This window comes from Cyprinodon tularosa, unplaced genomic scaffold, assembly GCF_016077235.1.
Source record: "Cyprinodon tularosa strain WSP-4 unplaced genomic scaffold, ASM1607723v1 ctg84, whole genome shotgun sequence".
Lineage (NCBI taxonomy): Eukaryota > Metazoa > Chordata > Actinopteri > Cyprinodontiformes > Cyprinodontidae > Cyprinodon > Cyprinodon tularosa.
In genome coordinates, this window is record NW_024039607.1 from 333,513 (window position 1) to 348,675 (window position 15,163).

The 15,163-nt window shown below is 39.5% G+C and overlaps 1 protein-coding gene across 1 annotated transcript in view; it reads right to left on the bottom strand.

Moving 5' to 3' along the window:
- afdna (afadin, adherens junction formation factor a) overlaps nucleotides 1-15,163 on the bottom strand; it is a 159,532-nt gene that overhangs the window by 25,253 nt on the left and 119,116 nt on the right. The window contains exons 24-30 of the mRNA XM_038272694.1: nucleotides 9,378-9,443; nucleotides 9,229-9,302; nucleotides 5,688-5,806; nucleotides 1,197-1,397; nucleotides 782-873; nucleotides 440-634; nucleotides 48-180 (exon numbers count right to left, since the gene is read on the bottom strand). Coding sequence (XP_038128622.1) covers nucleotides 48-180; nucleotides 440-634; nucleotides 782-873; nucleotides 1,197-1,397; nucleotides 5,688-5,806; nucleotides 9,229-9,302; nucleotides 9,378-9,443 — 880 coding nt within the window. The remainder of the gene's footprint in view (nucleotides 1-47; nucleotides 181-439; nucleotides 635-781; nucleotides 874-1,196; nucleotides 1,398-5,687; nucleotides 5,807-9,228; nucleotides 9,303-9,377; nucleotides 9,444-15,163) is intronic.

The following is a 15,163-nucleotide window of genomic DNA, read 5'->3' on the forward strand; positions in this document are numbered from 1 at the left end:
ACTTATTCTGATCTCGTTCTGTTTCCGGCTCAGCTCTGTCCTCTTACCTCCTGGTGGACCTCGGTGTTGGTAGTCCAAATCCCGGTGCTGGTATTCCTGTGGATAGAGCGGCTGCATCCGCTCATCTGGCCTCATCATTCCCGCTGGAGGGTACAGATCTTCCTGGGAGTGATTAATCCGCTGCAGCGCAAGAACAATAAAAAAAAAGGAAAAACTTAAAGTGTAATCTGTGGATGGATGGATGAACCTTTTCGAAACTTGCATTGGAAATGCTAGCAGTTTTTTACTTCTGCTACATTAATGATATTTTTTAGTTTTAATTGAGGAAATTTGATTTTAAAGTTTAAAAAAAAAACAAAGCAAACATTAGGTTTTTTTCTTTCTATCAAGTATTCCCAATAATATCACAGCTCATTGTCAGGAGGAAACTCAGTCCTACCTGCATGCTGTTGTGAATGTTGTCGACCACAGGGAGGCGCTCTCTGTCCTCCATGCCCTGCCAGTGCTGCGGGGGCATCTGTCCTGGACCAACCACCCGATCCTGGCTCTTAGAGGCCGGGATGGTGAAGTACTCTCTAGGGTAGGTCTGGGTGGGGATGGGGTAGGCCTCTGGGCGGGGCGGGGACGGCTCCTCCTGAGGGACAGAAAATCAAACATCCAGGCTTCTCTCCCAGGTCCACAGATATTTGTACCATACATGTGAAATTACTTCTCATTTCTGCTGCCCTGCTGGAGCATTCCTCACACAGGAGCGAGCAGTCAGAACCCTGACGCCACTTACGTCTGCACACAGGTTGCCGGTGGAGACGGAGGTGATCTTAGTGCCCGGTCCTCCAGGGTACACCGATTTGGTTGCAGGACTCTGGCCCTGATCTAGTGAGGGAAGAAGGAAACAAAATATATCATAAAGCCTCGCACAGAGTAATATTTGTTTTTTCAAATGCAAACAGTAAAACAGACTTTTCCAAAAACAATGGCTGCCAGAAAATCTAGTGGTTTGTTTGTGTATCAGGGTGGAGTAGCTGAAGAATAACACAGACAGAATTTTTTTTTTTTGCAGTTTTAGTTTAAGGTTCCATGTTCAAAAGGTTTTACATAAAGCACAGACTTTCAGCATAGATTTGGATTATAATATCTGCAGGAAAATGAATGTGAGTAATGTGAATAAACGTGTGATCATAAATCAGACGACTTACTGGCTACGTTGGGGCTGGAGCGGTGGTCAGCCCGGTTCTTCAAAAGCCGGTCTTCTCCGCTCATCTTCTTTGGTTCTGCGTAAGAGTCCCAGCCGGGCTGCGGGCTCTCCGGATCGCCATTCTGCACCGTGTTGTTGTACAGCTCGAAGCCTTCACTCTTTGGCCGCATCTTCCCGTTCTTATCCCGGCCTCGGTCTGCTGCTGAGACAAAAGACGGAGCAGAATCAAATACTGACACTTAAAGAATAAAATAACTTCTAAAAACATGCTGAAAGTCATCCCACTCCAAAAGAAGAGAACGGGATGTTCAGCTGGACTCAGTTTGGCCTTTTCTGTCACTTAACGGCTGCAGAAAACAGCAGTTTAAGAAATTGAGAAAGAGTCACCAATAATTCCCGTTTATACTCTCGGTGACCGATATCATCCATGGATCTTGCTAACAATCACAGGGTGAACTTTACCAGAACTGAATCTTTCCCTTATGCTTCCTGATACCAAAACATTTTAATTACTGACAGACGAAAAAGTTTTTATCTTAAAGGTATAGGGGAGGATTATAGTGAATATTTGAAAAGAACCTCCCCCTCCACTTTAAAAAAAAAAAAATGCACTTGCACGACCCTGTATCCGCTCCTGAGAGGGAGGGAACGCCTATTAAATGCGTGCGAGAGCGTGCACGAGCCCGCTTCTCCTTGTGCACGTTCCGTTTAAAAGTTGCTGTTTGCAAGCTTACTTTCAAAAAGAAGATTTGTAATTTTTCCACTATGAAACTAGCGTTAGTGTGGCTATCGAGCAAGTTTTATCAGAATTACAGAGTATTTCTTCACTGAAGGAAGAGCAAAACACTGCTCTGGAGGCATTTCTCAGAGGAAAAGATGTTTTTGCTCTTCTCCCGACTGGTTTCGGCAAGAGTAGCCTGGCTTGTGGTTGTGTTTTCGTCATTGCTCTGTTAGTACGTCATATGCTTCGTTGATCTGATTGGTTTATTTGGCCCGTCTATCACCAACATAGGCCAATCAGCTAACCAGTATTTTCGCCCCCAAAATTACTTCAATGGAAGTTTCCAGATGGATATGCGGAGCAAATCCATCTGGTGGAGTCAGGTTAAGACTCACCAAAAGGCAAAATGGGGGCGAGCATGTAATGTAAACATTTCAGCAGAATGATTGACAATTAGAAGAACCACTTATTTTGATGATGAACCAGCAAAAGAACATCCTCCACCATACCTTTAAATGCAAAATATTTAGATATTCTTATACAGTTTTGGTATAATTACTGCTTTAAGTGTGTTTCTCTGTCAGCTAAAGGCCTGTTTTAGTCTCTATAGTCCAGTGAACAATTAATCGATTACTAAACTAGTTGATTGTTTCAATAATCGATTAATCATGATTCATTCGATTGATTGTTTCAGCCCTAAATCTCATTAAAAATGACTATTTAAATAGAAACCTCCTGTTTTTTGGCATAAAACTAAAATGTGTCCTTATTTGTTGTTTTTTTTAAGTTGCTGTTAGATTCCCTATAAGCCAAATTTAATCAAAACAAAAACACACTAAAAAATTAAATGAAAAATAAAATAATTAGGCAAAACACTCCAGCTAATAAATCGTTAGTAAATTCACTTTTATTTTTAGTGATTTCAATTATGAACACTGGATGCAGGTTTGAACAGAAGATCCTTCAGAGACCGTTCGGTCTTCTTCCTTTGGCTGCTCGGCCGTCGCTGTTCAGCTCTGCAGTTGATGGACTTTGGGAGAAAAGGCTCCTTTATCATCTCCCTGAAAGCTGCAGAGCGACCGGACCAGAAGACTTCCTTTATGAAACCGGGGTCACATTCCAGCAGACAAAGACCAGCAGAGAGCCAGACAACCCTCTAACCTCTGCGGTTTATGTGCAGCTTTTCATGAACACGCTTTCACACAGAGCTCCTTATATCAGCCAACACACAAGACAACAAGGACACCCTGTGTGGACATCCGTCTGTCTCTCCTCCTGTCTCCAACAAATTACTGACATCACTTAACCCCAGATCTGTTAGTACCATTACAGTTGGTCTAGCAACCTTTATTTTCCTAAATTCAATAACTTAAAATGATTAACTTTAATCAAATCTGCAAGAGTGACTTCAGGAAAGAGAATAAATCCTAAAAAAAAAGTAAAAATGATAAATCCTGATATTTAAAAACCCAATAAACAAACATGCTGTAATTTAAAAAAGCAGTCATGAAAATCTGAGCCTTTATTAATACCATCGTTATTACCGATATTTAATGATATCTTTTATATAATTCTTCTCTGCTTCAGTTAAAATCACTCAATCCTAAACTGAATAATGGCAACATGACCAAAACTGCTGGTTACATGATTACATCAATATGCACCGATACATTTAAAAACATGATTAAATGCATTTACTTGGTGCCATTTTAATGGAGAAAATCCAGTTTCTTTGTGGATCTAATGTCCTGAAGAAGAAGCCTATAAAATATGGGGGCTGTTTGAGTGAACTGCCTGGCCTTTATGATGCTGTGACGAGCAGACAACCCTGCAGTTAGCCTAAACAGACATCAAAGAGTTGGATAATTGGGGTGCGGCAGTGGTGCAGGGGTTAAAGGAATAGTACACCCAAAACATGATTAGCCTTCATTTTCTACTCACCCCCATGCTGAACAACACTCTGGAGTACTTTTTTGATATCTCAAATGCATCTGGAGATCTGGGAGGCTTCTTGCTGTCTGCTGACATTCAAATAATGGAGGTCTATGGTGACCGAGACAGAAAGGTCCATAAAAGTCCACAAAAAACGTGTCAATATTCCTCCATACTGCTCGTCCAATGTAATCCAAGTGTCCTGAGTGGGTAGCATCCATAATTTACTCGAAACGAAGTCATTTAGAACGTTTTAGAGCCTAAACAGTAGTGTATAGGATTTCCTAATAGCGCCCCCATGCGCGCTCACGATTCTACGGAAGCCGGCAGACCAAACCAGCGCATTCAGCGTCTGCTCTGCCAATAATGCAAGCGTAGAAGAAGAAATGTGCTGTTTACCTGTGCAAAGAAAGAAACAACGAAAGAAAAATGTCTGAGGACTTCAGTGTTGAGGAAGAGCATGAGTTCTTTGCCGAGCTGAATGCGCTGGTTTGGTCTGCCGGCTTCCGTAGAATCGTGAGCGCGCATGGGGGCGCTATTAGGAAATCCTATACACTACTGTTTAGGCTCTAAAACGTTCTAAATGACTTCGTTTCGAGTAAATTATGGACGCTACCCACTCAGGACACTTGGATTACATTGGACGAGCAGTATGGAGGAATATTGACACGTTTTTGTGGACTTTTATGGACCTTTCTGTCTCGGGCGCCATAGACCTCCATTATTTGAATGTCAGCAGACAGCAAGAAGCCTCCCAGATCTCCAGATGCATTTGAGATATCAAAAAAGTACTCCAGAGTGTTGTTCAGCATGGGGGTGAGTAGAAAATGAAGGCTAATCATGTTTTGGGTGTACTATTCCTTTAAGTCTGTGACACGTGCAGGTTTTAGTCCTCAAAGCAACCGTTAGAGGTTTGAATCTCAGGCTGGTGATTTTTGCCACATGTCTTCCCCCCAGTGTGCGAAATACCTGTCAATATTTGGGGGGGGTCTCCGTTTCCCAATTGTTGCGCAATCCAGTTTCTGACGAATGGAACTGGGTTGAATTTGTCCAGAGGAGGTCCGTTGAGGTCCACAAACAGGAGTGAAGACCTGCTGTCTTCCCGCAATCTGTTCCGCGTCTCGTTGCCCGTATTATTATTTTTTTTTTATTTCTTATTATTTTATTTCTTATTTTTTATTATTTCTTATTTTTATTTTTTTTTTTATTCCTAATGCACCTTTTCCTCCTTGTTTGCACCTTCTTTAATTACTATGCCAATATGTGACCAGTGAATAGATCAATAAAGCTCCTCTAATCTAATCTAATCTAACTGCGCAAAAGCACATGGCTAATTTGCATACGCAAACAGGATTGGCTGGCTCCACTTGGCAAAAAACAGAACATATTTTTGAATAAAGGTTTTGAATTTCAAATACTGGACATGTTGAGCTTAAAAAACATTTTAGTGACCATTAGTGACAAAAAATATTTTATTTTTAATCTTTTTGACACAATTTAAGACCCCCTTTAAATTTTGCTTTTGAGGTTTTCAGGGGGTCTCATGGGTTAATCGGGGGGGTCGAGCCCCCCCGGACCCCCCCGTATTTCGCACTCTGCTTCCCCCTCTCTCTAATCCCATTTCCTGTCTGCCTACTTTTGAAAAAATACCTTACATGAATGCCACTAGAGCCTAAAAAATGTTCTTTAAAAAAGTTGATAATTATTTTTTTTTTATCCACTTTATAGTCATCACAGGAAATCACCCACCTGCAGCTGACTTAGATTAACTTAAAGGAAATGATCCAAATGGTACCAAAAAGCAGAGGAGTGAGAGGTGAAATGGAGAAATGTGCTCACCTCTCTGCATCATTGGGCTGGGCTGGTTGAGTAGTGTGGCCAGGCCGTGGTAGATGGCGCCCTGCTTGGCCACCTCCAGTGTTACAACAGAGCCCGTCCTCGTCATCAGCTCCGCAGCCCTGAACACACACATCAAACATGACCGTCAATCTTCTGACTTCAAGGAAAAGAAATTTCCCGTTTAGCTGTAATGAGCTTCATTAGGCTGCTGCGTCTTTGATCCAACCGTTTTACGACTTCATTTGAATGTCGTTGCTTCACTGAGGCGAATTTTTGCGCTTAATGAAATTTCACATCAAATGACAGATGATAGGTTTGCTTTGAGTAACATCCTGATTGTGAAGCAATGACAAAGACCAGATGTTCCACTGGGAAGAAGTTGATCACTGGAATAAAAAAACTGCATCTCTACTCGGTACATATTCTTTAATTAATAAATATATATTTAACTTTAACTTATTGTTCTTTTGCTCACTATAAAATGCTGATTTTTAGTTCAGTAGGAAAGCATTGCATTTAAGACTGCACCTCCTGTTAGTTGGAGAGTTCAACCGTTACTGTTTCTAAAACAGCTTTGCATAGAACATTAAAGGGTCACAGTATATTACTACAAATTATAAATAAATATGAGAATCTAGACATGATTAGTAAAATAAGTAAAGCTTGCTGCAGATTAGATTTTATGATAAAAAAATGAAGGGATCCACTTGTCTTTCACCACATTTTGTTCTTTTGATTTACAGTCTTACTTAATTAGATTTTGATCAGAGAATCTCAAAAATGGCGGCGTACAGTTCAGCAGCCTGAATTTAATCAAATGCAATCTGTGGAACAGCAGTGGAAATCAAAGTATGGAGTGGATGCTTACGTGTGTCGTCTGATCCATCTGAAATAGTGCACTGCAGTTTAAGTTTGGGTTTTACAGTAGTTCAGCTAGGCTGAGGTTGTTAAGATACTATAATTGACTGTTTATTCTTTTTATTTTAGGTTTTATTGTTCCTTTGTCCTTATAATTGATTTACCTCCACTATCTCTAGTCTACAAAATAACATCTGCCTGTATTATGATTTTTTATTTCAGAAAATGCATAAGTAAGTCTTTTACATCCAAATCTTAGTCTAATTAAAAATCTTTACTCCTTCCTGCTCCATCTACCAATCATTTCTCCTGCTGCACTGGAAAAACAATCTAGAAATAAGTTAAAATTTCCTAAATTAAATGTATTTGCCCTTAATTTGAGTGGGTAAATCAGATAGAATGCCAATGGAATGAGTATTTATACTCTTAAAATAAGATAGTTAGATTATACGCACTTGGAATAAGACAATGCAATTGTGTTTCTTATTTTAAGTGGAAAGTGTCTTGTTCCATTGGCAAAAAGTCTCTTTTACCTCCTCAATCCAAGACAAAATGCACTTATTTCATGAAAAAATGACTCATCTAGATTCCGATTTTTTCCAGTGTGTGATTTTTGCGCCATTCTTTTTCCCCATTATTGATTATCTGTACTAGCCCAGTAAACCAGCCCCACCTGCCAGCAGCCAAAATCATGTTTCCCTACGATTGGTCTAGCCTCGATCAATGCCCCAGGCCCTAGAACTGGCAGCCAATCACAACGCAGAGATGTGTTTTGAATTTTTTTTGGATGCAAAGCGTTTTGCAGAGCATTTTGCTAGAGAAAGCACAACAAGGAAGGTGGCAACAACTATGGAACAGTTGTCGTTTGACTCAGCTTTGGAATCAGTTTTGGAAGGATTAAACTTGTGGTTTTCTTCGAAATGTAAGCAGGAAGAGGCTCTACGCTCATTCATTTTTAAGAGGGACGTATTCGCCGTTTTACCGACAGGCTGCTTGTTTACACTTCCCCAAAGATATTCTAACGATACTGTCACCTGTGAGAAATAAACAGAACTGCAGCATTGATCTGTTCGTTTTTTTTTTTGTTTTTTTTTGTTACTTTTATTTACTTTACATGGAGCTGCTCTTGATGTCTTAATGAAGCTGGATGCCTGTTGCCTGTTAGTATCCAAACATTCCATCTTAACTATAACTGTTGGATGGTTCGCTTGGTCAGACCCATTAAACATGAACAGGCTTTACATCAAATCTGGGTAGCAGGGCAGGAACTTAAAAGTGAAATTAGATAAAACAGGCCCCAGGCTTATAGATGCATCAGTGCTGAGCTACTGGGGTGTCAGTCTGCTCATCAATTGATGCTTTAGTCATATAAAAAAGCTGTTTTAAAGTAAAACATTACAAAATGTTTCTTTAAGTAATGACTTATGAGTCATGTAGGTCATCTTTAGGGTTAGTCTGGATGTTTAGCGGTCAGCTCGACCTGTTTGCTTCCTGTTGCCTGTAACTGTGGGATGTTTAAGAATCTGCTAATTGTTGCCTTTTACTCTTTTCTTCAATCGTACCATCCACTCCCACCTTCAGCTGCTGTTTATCTTTCAAATATGAAGAAAAAGTGTTTTTCTGGTATTAAAGTAAGACATCTGTATTGTTTCTTTTGTGTTTTTTTTTAATATCAGAGAAAGGGACACAAAAGCATGTCTAAACAAATACATTCATATCTTATTTTTACTAAATAAATCTGAACAAAACTTATGTTTATAAAGCGGGCTGCTACAAAGTTCTGCAAGGAAGTAATTTAGCGATATGAATTAGGTGAGTCTGAGGAAGGAAGCACATAGAAGCTCCATCAATAAGGGATATATCTTATTAATATAATCCTGTTGATATTATTATCTTTTTTTTTTTTTTTTAAACTGGTGCCTCCTAGACTGGGACCTGAGGACCACAATAACACCTTTATCATCAACCAGAAGAGGCAGGGATTACAGATTTGTCCCTCCACTGTAATTTGGGTTCAGTCCAGCTCCACACGTGTCATCTCCTTCACCACTTTCATGTTTTCCAAATCCTGTAAACACTTGAGACGCTGCTCCACTACAGATGACCCACTTGGGAGCTGAACAAATGGTTTAAATTTAGCAGAGAATCGGCTCTAAACAAACTATTAGGGAAAGTTTATAGCTGTTCCAAACATGTCTAACAGACTTAAAGTTTGCAAATCAAACTGAATCTGGTTGAAGTAAAAGCAGAAACAGAACGGAATCTTTAGGCGATTACAGAAAAATTTTTCCAAAGTATGCATGTCAGGGGTTTTTTGTTTGTTTTTTTCAGTTTCAGTCCTATTTTTTAAAACATTTAGGATAAAACTGGAGTCACCTAAAGGCGGGATAAACCCTGAAGCGTCTCAAGATGTCGTCAGACGTCACAAACATGATTTCAGCCTTTTGTAGTTTAATCCTCAAATTAACATCAGAGCAGTGCCCCATCATACACGTCAATGCTGCTCAGTAAAGTGCATAAAAAACGCATTAAACACCCACATTTCCTCCAAACTAGATCACTAAATGTTGACTGTTATTTGTAGCTAAAACACATCAGCTGGGAATTTCCAGTTTTTCCCTCTTTTGCATCCATGCAGTCAAATCTGTTAATTTAACCCAAACAACAGAGGAAGCGCTCGTACCTCTCCTGCGACAGTCCGACCAGACTGCGTCCATCAACGCTCAGCAGTTGGTCACCTGCTGCCAAACGGCCATCCTGCAAATACAGACATCCTTTAATAAGACCCCGCCAGCTTTGCCCGCTTCTTTCCCATGCTTCACGATCACTCACCATATCAGCGGCTCCGCCTTTCACCACAGACTTGATGTAGATGCCGAGCTTCTCCTGACCGGCACCCTGCAGACAGATATTAACACTGACGTTAATCTTCCTTCAGATGGATTAAAGGTTTTTTTATATTATTTTTTTTATTCTTTATTTCGAACATCCAAGAGAAAAACAAAAAAACAATGTTTAAAAACATTGGAGAGAAAAACAACAACCCTTCTTTCCTGAGTTAATATACCTCTATTACATGTGCGAAAAGGAGTAGGAAGAAGTAAAACTTATGTGCTCCTACCCCTTTAATTTTTGTATTTCTTCAATTTACAATATTTATAATTATGCTGCTATATATATTCATACAAATACATACCTACCTACTAGGGGTGTAAATAATAATCGTTTTGTATCGATGCATGGATCCAACAGCCGACGATCCGATGCATCGACACGTCAGCAAGAGAATCGATTCATGTTTTTTTTTCTCCATTTGTTCCTGGGCATAATTCTCCTCCCGTGCTGCGGTGGCGCTAAACCTATTTTGCCCTCCTACCTCGCTTCCTGGTTATACTCTTACAGCAGTGTGTTGCAGTGAGCTTGACACAGACAGTTTTAAATTATGCTCAATATTGAAGCGTGGTCTGAGCTACACGCTGTGGGTCTAGATACGGCCGAGGCGGAGAGGAAGTGGGGGCGAGTTTAGTCCGACGACGGAGGGACATGAGGGCCAAAAAGAGCTGAGATCCAGCTGGAAAAAGGGTCCCAGCGTTCTCGCGCGCCTCGCTCTTCTAGCGGGTCAAACTTCACGAGTTGTTTTCTGCAATTTCGGTCATAAAAACAAAACAAGCCGGCCTCCTGTCTGCGGCACTGTTTGCAGTCAGCTACAATCTGGGAGAGGTGCAGCGGAGCGTCTGTGGAGGGGGGGGGACGTCATGAGCTGAGTATTTTTGCAGTATTTTTTGATGCAACTTTACTACTTCTGTTATTTGCTGTTGTTTCTATAAAAAAAAAAATGCACAACAATATTACAGCTTTCATTGATTTATTTCAAACTTGAAACTTTGTTTAGCCTGTAAGGTGTAAAAAAAAAACGCTTAATCGATTAATCGAATTGAATCACATCGTGGTGTTTTCTTGAGTATCGAAAATAATCGAATCGTTGGGTCAGGAAATCGATACTGAATCGAATCGCCATGATGGATGTGATTTACACCCCTACTACCTACACATATACATACATAAATATGTATACAGATATACCTTAATACATATATACAAATAAACAAAACAAAAAACGTTCTACAATGCTTTTCTATACCTTTTGAAAATAATTTCTTTGTACATTTTTTTGAAAAGAAATATGTTTGGGCATTGCTTTAAATCTTCACACAAATCCTAATAAAACATTCAGACCTTATACTTAAACAAAACTGTAATCAGGAAGATAATAAGTCAAATACGTTTGAGACTTTTTTAACGGCTAGGACACAGAAATCTGCATTATTTACAAAAAAATAAATCCCTAAAATGTCCTTTTGTAATAATGGTATGCAGCATCTCCTCCTAGAAAGGCGGAACCCAATGTAGAAGCAGAACCAGGGCTTTGCCCCTGCATAGCAGCTGGGAGCATGATGGGAATTTGATTGTTCATTCCAGATTTGTTTGGTGGATAAAGTGAAATATTACACTGTGATGGAAACACAGGGATCACCTTTAAAAGTAATCCGGTTCTGCATTCCTGAGCTAAATTACAGCTTGTTTCCAGCGGAGTCAGATTCTCGAGGCATCGCTGTGGAGACAGAGGTACCTTTACTCAAAACGTTTCTGTAGCTGATTTGGTTTTGTTGGATTCTGAGTCATGACCTTCACTGACCAATGACGCCGTTCTCAACCAGAAATAGTCTGCTCCTGGTGTATTGTTACCCTGCCTGCTCTACAACTGGGTTTTGTGACCTCGTATTTTACCAACCACAGCATATTTTCTTAAGTAAGGTTTGCAGGACTACGATGTACCACGGGCACATTTCATTTCTGAAAAAAATAAATGACCAATTATCATCATAGGCTGCCAAATGAGTGGGCAACATCACCAACATGAGCATAGAGCGGTCAGAAGGGAGATTACACTGTGACCCAACAAGGAAACAAACCTAGTAAGTTCAAAGCCAGCATTTGCCAGAGTCTAAAATGTTAATACTCTGATATAGACTTTAAATCCTCCTTCTCACATATAAAGCCTTAAATTACCAAGCTCCATCTGATATCAGAGATCTGATTGTTGTTTATGTTCCTAACAGAGCACTTCGCTCTCAATCTGCAGGTTTACTATTGGTTCCTAGAATTTCTAAAAGTAGAATGGGAGGCAGATCTTTTAGTTATCAGGCTCCTCTCCTGTGGAACCAACTACCAGTTTGTCCGTGAGGCAGACACCCTGCTCAGTGGAGCAGTGGGTAGCAGTCCTGCCTTGTAGCAAGAAGATTCCGGGTTCAATTCCCAGCCCGGCATCTTTCTTCACAGAGTTTGCGTGTTAGGTGATAACTGTTACTGTTAGGTTAATTGGCTTCTCTAAATTTTCCTTAGTTGTGAGTGTGTGGGTGAACTGTTGTTTATCCTGTGATGGACGGGTGACCTGTCCAGGGTGTTCCCCGCCTCTCGCCTGTAGTCAGCAGGAGATGGGCACCAGCACCCCTCACGACCCCGCTTGTGATAAGCGTGACAGAAAATGGATGGATGGATTAAAACTTTCCTTTTTGATAAAGCTTATAGTTAGAGGGGCTCAGGTTATCCTGAGCTATCTCTATAGTTATGCTGCTATAGGCTTAGAATGCTGGAGGACAACGGGGAAATAGGGACCCCTATTTCATCGTTTTGCTTCATTCTATCTCTATTTTCCCACTCTGCAGAATCTGTTAGTTCGATCTCTAACATTCTGCTCTCTCTGCTTTTTCTCATAGTGTCTTCATCTGGTCTGTTCCTGTTTGGCTGTGACTCCATCCTGGAGAGAAACATCAGCTGTACTGCTGCCATCAACACCTTTGTTTATAGATGTTGGAGATCGGCCTGTTTTTCCACTGTAGTCCTGTTTCTCTCACTGTGACTGGCTGGATGTGCTTCCTTCATCCTCTGGCATGGGAGCTGGCTTGGAGCTCGTCTGCCTGGCTGTGTGTTTCCTGGATGGGGCCGCCTTTTACAGCTGCGTTTTGTGTCTCTGCTTCTGTCTCCTTGAACCCCAGTCGGCCCCGGAAGATGGCCGCTAACACTGAGCCCAGTTCTGCTGGAGGTTTCTTCCTGTTAAAACAGAGTTTTTCCTCTCCACTGTCACTACAAGCATGCTTAGTGTGAGGGATTGCCTTCGAGTCAATGCGTCGATGCAATCAACTGTTTTCCTTAGATAGAAAACTTTGAATCAATTTGACTGAATGATCTGGTGAACTGTAATGTGCCTTGCGATGACACGTGTTGTGAATTGGCGCTTTATAAATAAATTGAATTTAACTGAATCTCAAATGCTGATACTTCATGCAACTTTTGCATACTTTTGCTATGGTAAATTTTGAATATCTATTATTTGCAAATTTCAAGATGAATACCTCAAAACATTGTTTTAATTATGTCATATTTTTGATATTTATTTTGCATTTATTTGCAAACCTGCTGAACTAGAATCTGTGAGTCTGTTAATGAATTTCTGATTTGAGATTGAAAAGTGTATTTTTCATGTTAGTAAAAATGTTTTTAATGCCTTAAATATGTGTTTGGTATTAAAAATCTAATATTTTTCCTCTGTGTCAATATCAAGTTTGAATTAAGAAAAACCCAAGACCTCTCGTCCATGAGAGTTGTAAATATCATTTTAATTACTTCCATGGAGAAGGGGGAAAAAATAAAACATCAGCAGCAGCAGTGATCAATGTCAAAAAATAATCTGCATTAGCATCGTCATTAAAAAAAAGGTCCTTGCTCTTAGGCCAGTCGACAGGAAAAGAAGTCATTCAGTTGTGTAGGTCAGTACAGCTAAATCCTATTATTGATCTCAAAGTTTGTATTGTAGCAAAACAAAGTGAGAATGACTGAAATCATAAAATAAAAGAAAAATTCCAACTACTTCAACATACATGTTACAAGCTAAAAAACACACCTCCAAATTGCACAGTTAACCCATTTTATTCCTTTATACTTGAACTACAGATTGAGTGAAGAACACAGGTCCAACTAATTATTGGATATGTAGGTTATGTATGAATCATTCCAACAACAAATACTTTAGAAAGTCTTACAAACTGCGCTGCTAAGTTGTCTAAATGCGGCTCAGGAACGCTGCTGAAGAGCAGGTTGTTCTCTGCTATCTTGCACAACTTCCCACAACATTTCTTTCCGACTTTTTATGTACTTTAAATCCCAACCAAGAACTCCTCATTCCTTGTGTTGCTCAAGAAGATTCTTAATGGCTTTGGCTGGATGTTTGGGCTCCAAAATGCACAACAAATTAAGCATGATAAGAGCTCAAAGTTGCTGTATGTCATAACGAATCTGAGTAACTGAACTGGCAGAAAACTCTGAACATGCCAAGAAATAACTGCTTTAATGAATGGAAACAGACATCAAGAATTCCTTACAACAGATTTATATGGACCAGAAAGATTAAACGAAACAAAATTTGGATGCAAAAAAAGGTTTTTGTTTTAACACCAGACACCTAAATAAACCAGGTCCCATGCACATCAAACATGCGCTCACAAAGAACAGAAGACGTCAAACACAATCAGAGGTGTTCCTATGTTCCTCCTCCTCTGCATTTTTTCCTGTTATACTTTAAGCTCTGCACAGATGTATATCATCTCATAATATTTGCTCAAACCAAAATCCCTTCTTTGCAAAACAGTACAGAAAAAATTAGGCTAAACAGGCTGCACTGTCAGTGCAAATACACCCAGACAGCCCAGAGCTTCTGTGGAGTTTTTGAGTGGATTTCCTGTGGAGTGGGTAGAAGGCTCAGAGCCCAGCGAAGAGTTGGGATATTATTAGACAGATCACACACTTTATTTACCATCTTGACATGTTTATCCTTGGAATCTGAGCAGGAGTAGAAACAGAAACCAGAAAAACATTTCCAAGCAGAGAAACGCCCGAGGAGCATTTCTAACATTTCAGGTTAGATAAACTGAAGCTTTTTAACGTACGAGACTATAAAGATCGAGTTAAGGGCGGCTCACTTTAAAAACATCAAATAAAGAGCCTGAAGATCCAGTTTTACATTAATCGTCAAGTTAGCTGCTTTCACAAGATGGTTTTCACAATCATTGTGATCCTGAAATGTGTTAATGTCCCATGAAATACAGAAATAACTAAATAAATAGATGTTACATTATTTGTTAATTTATTAATCTTATACATGATTCAGATATCAAATATACCAATAAATTGTAAAATTCACAATTATTTAATTAAATATCTCATTAGATAATCAAAAATACATCTAAAACGATGATATAATGTAATGTCTGTTTTTATATTAATATGAATAAATATAGAGTGAAGTAATTACATGCAGTTTTATCAGTTTCCTAGTTTTTGGCATTGCTATGTTTGGCGTCACAGGGTGAAATGTTTGGAAAAACCTGGTTCAAAGGATAGATAACTGGATATCTGGCTCCGGAAAAATTAAATTCCAGGTGAAAAATACTTGGAAATATGTTTATTATATGCATTTGTTTTAAATAATTTTTAAACTGAAAATTTACTTTTCTAAAAACTAAGAACCAGTTTGTTAGGGTTGTTAAGTTTCCCCAACTTTG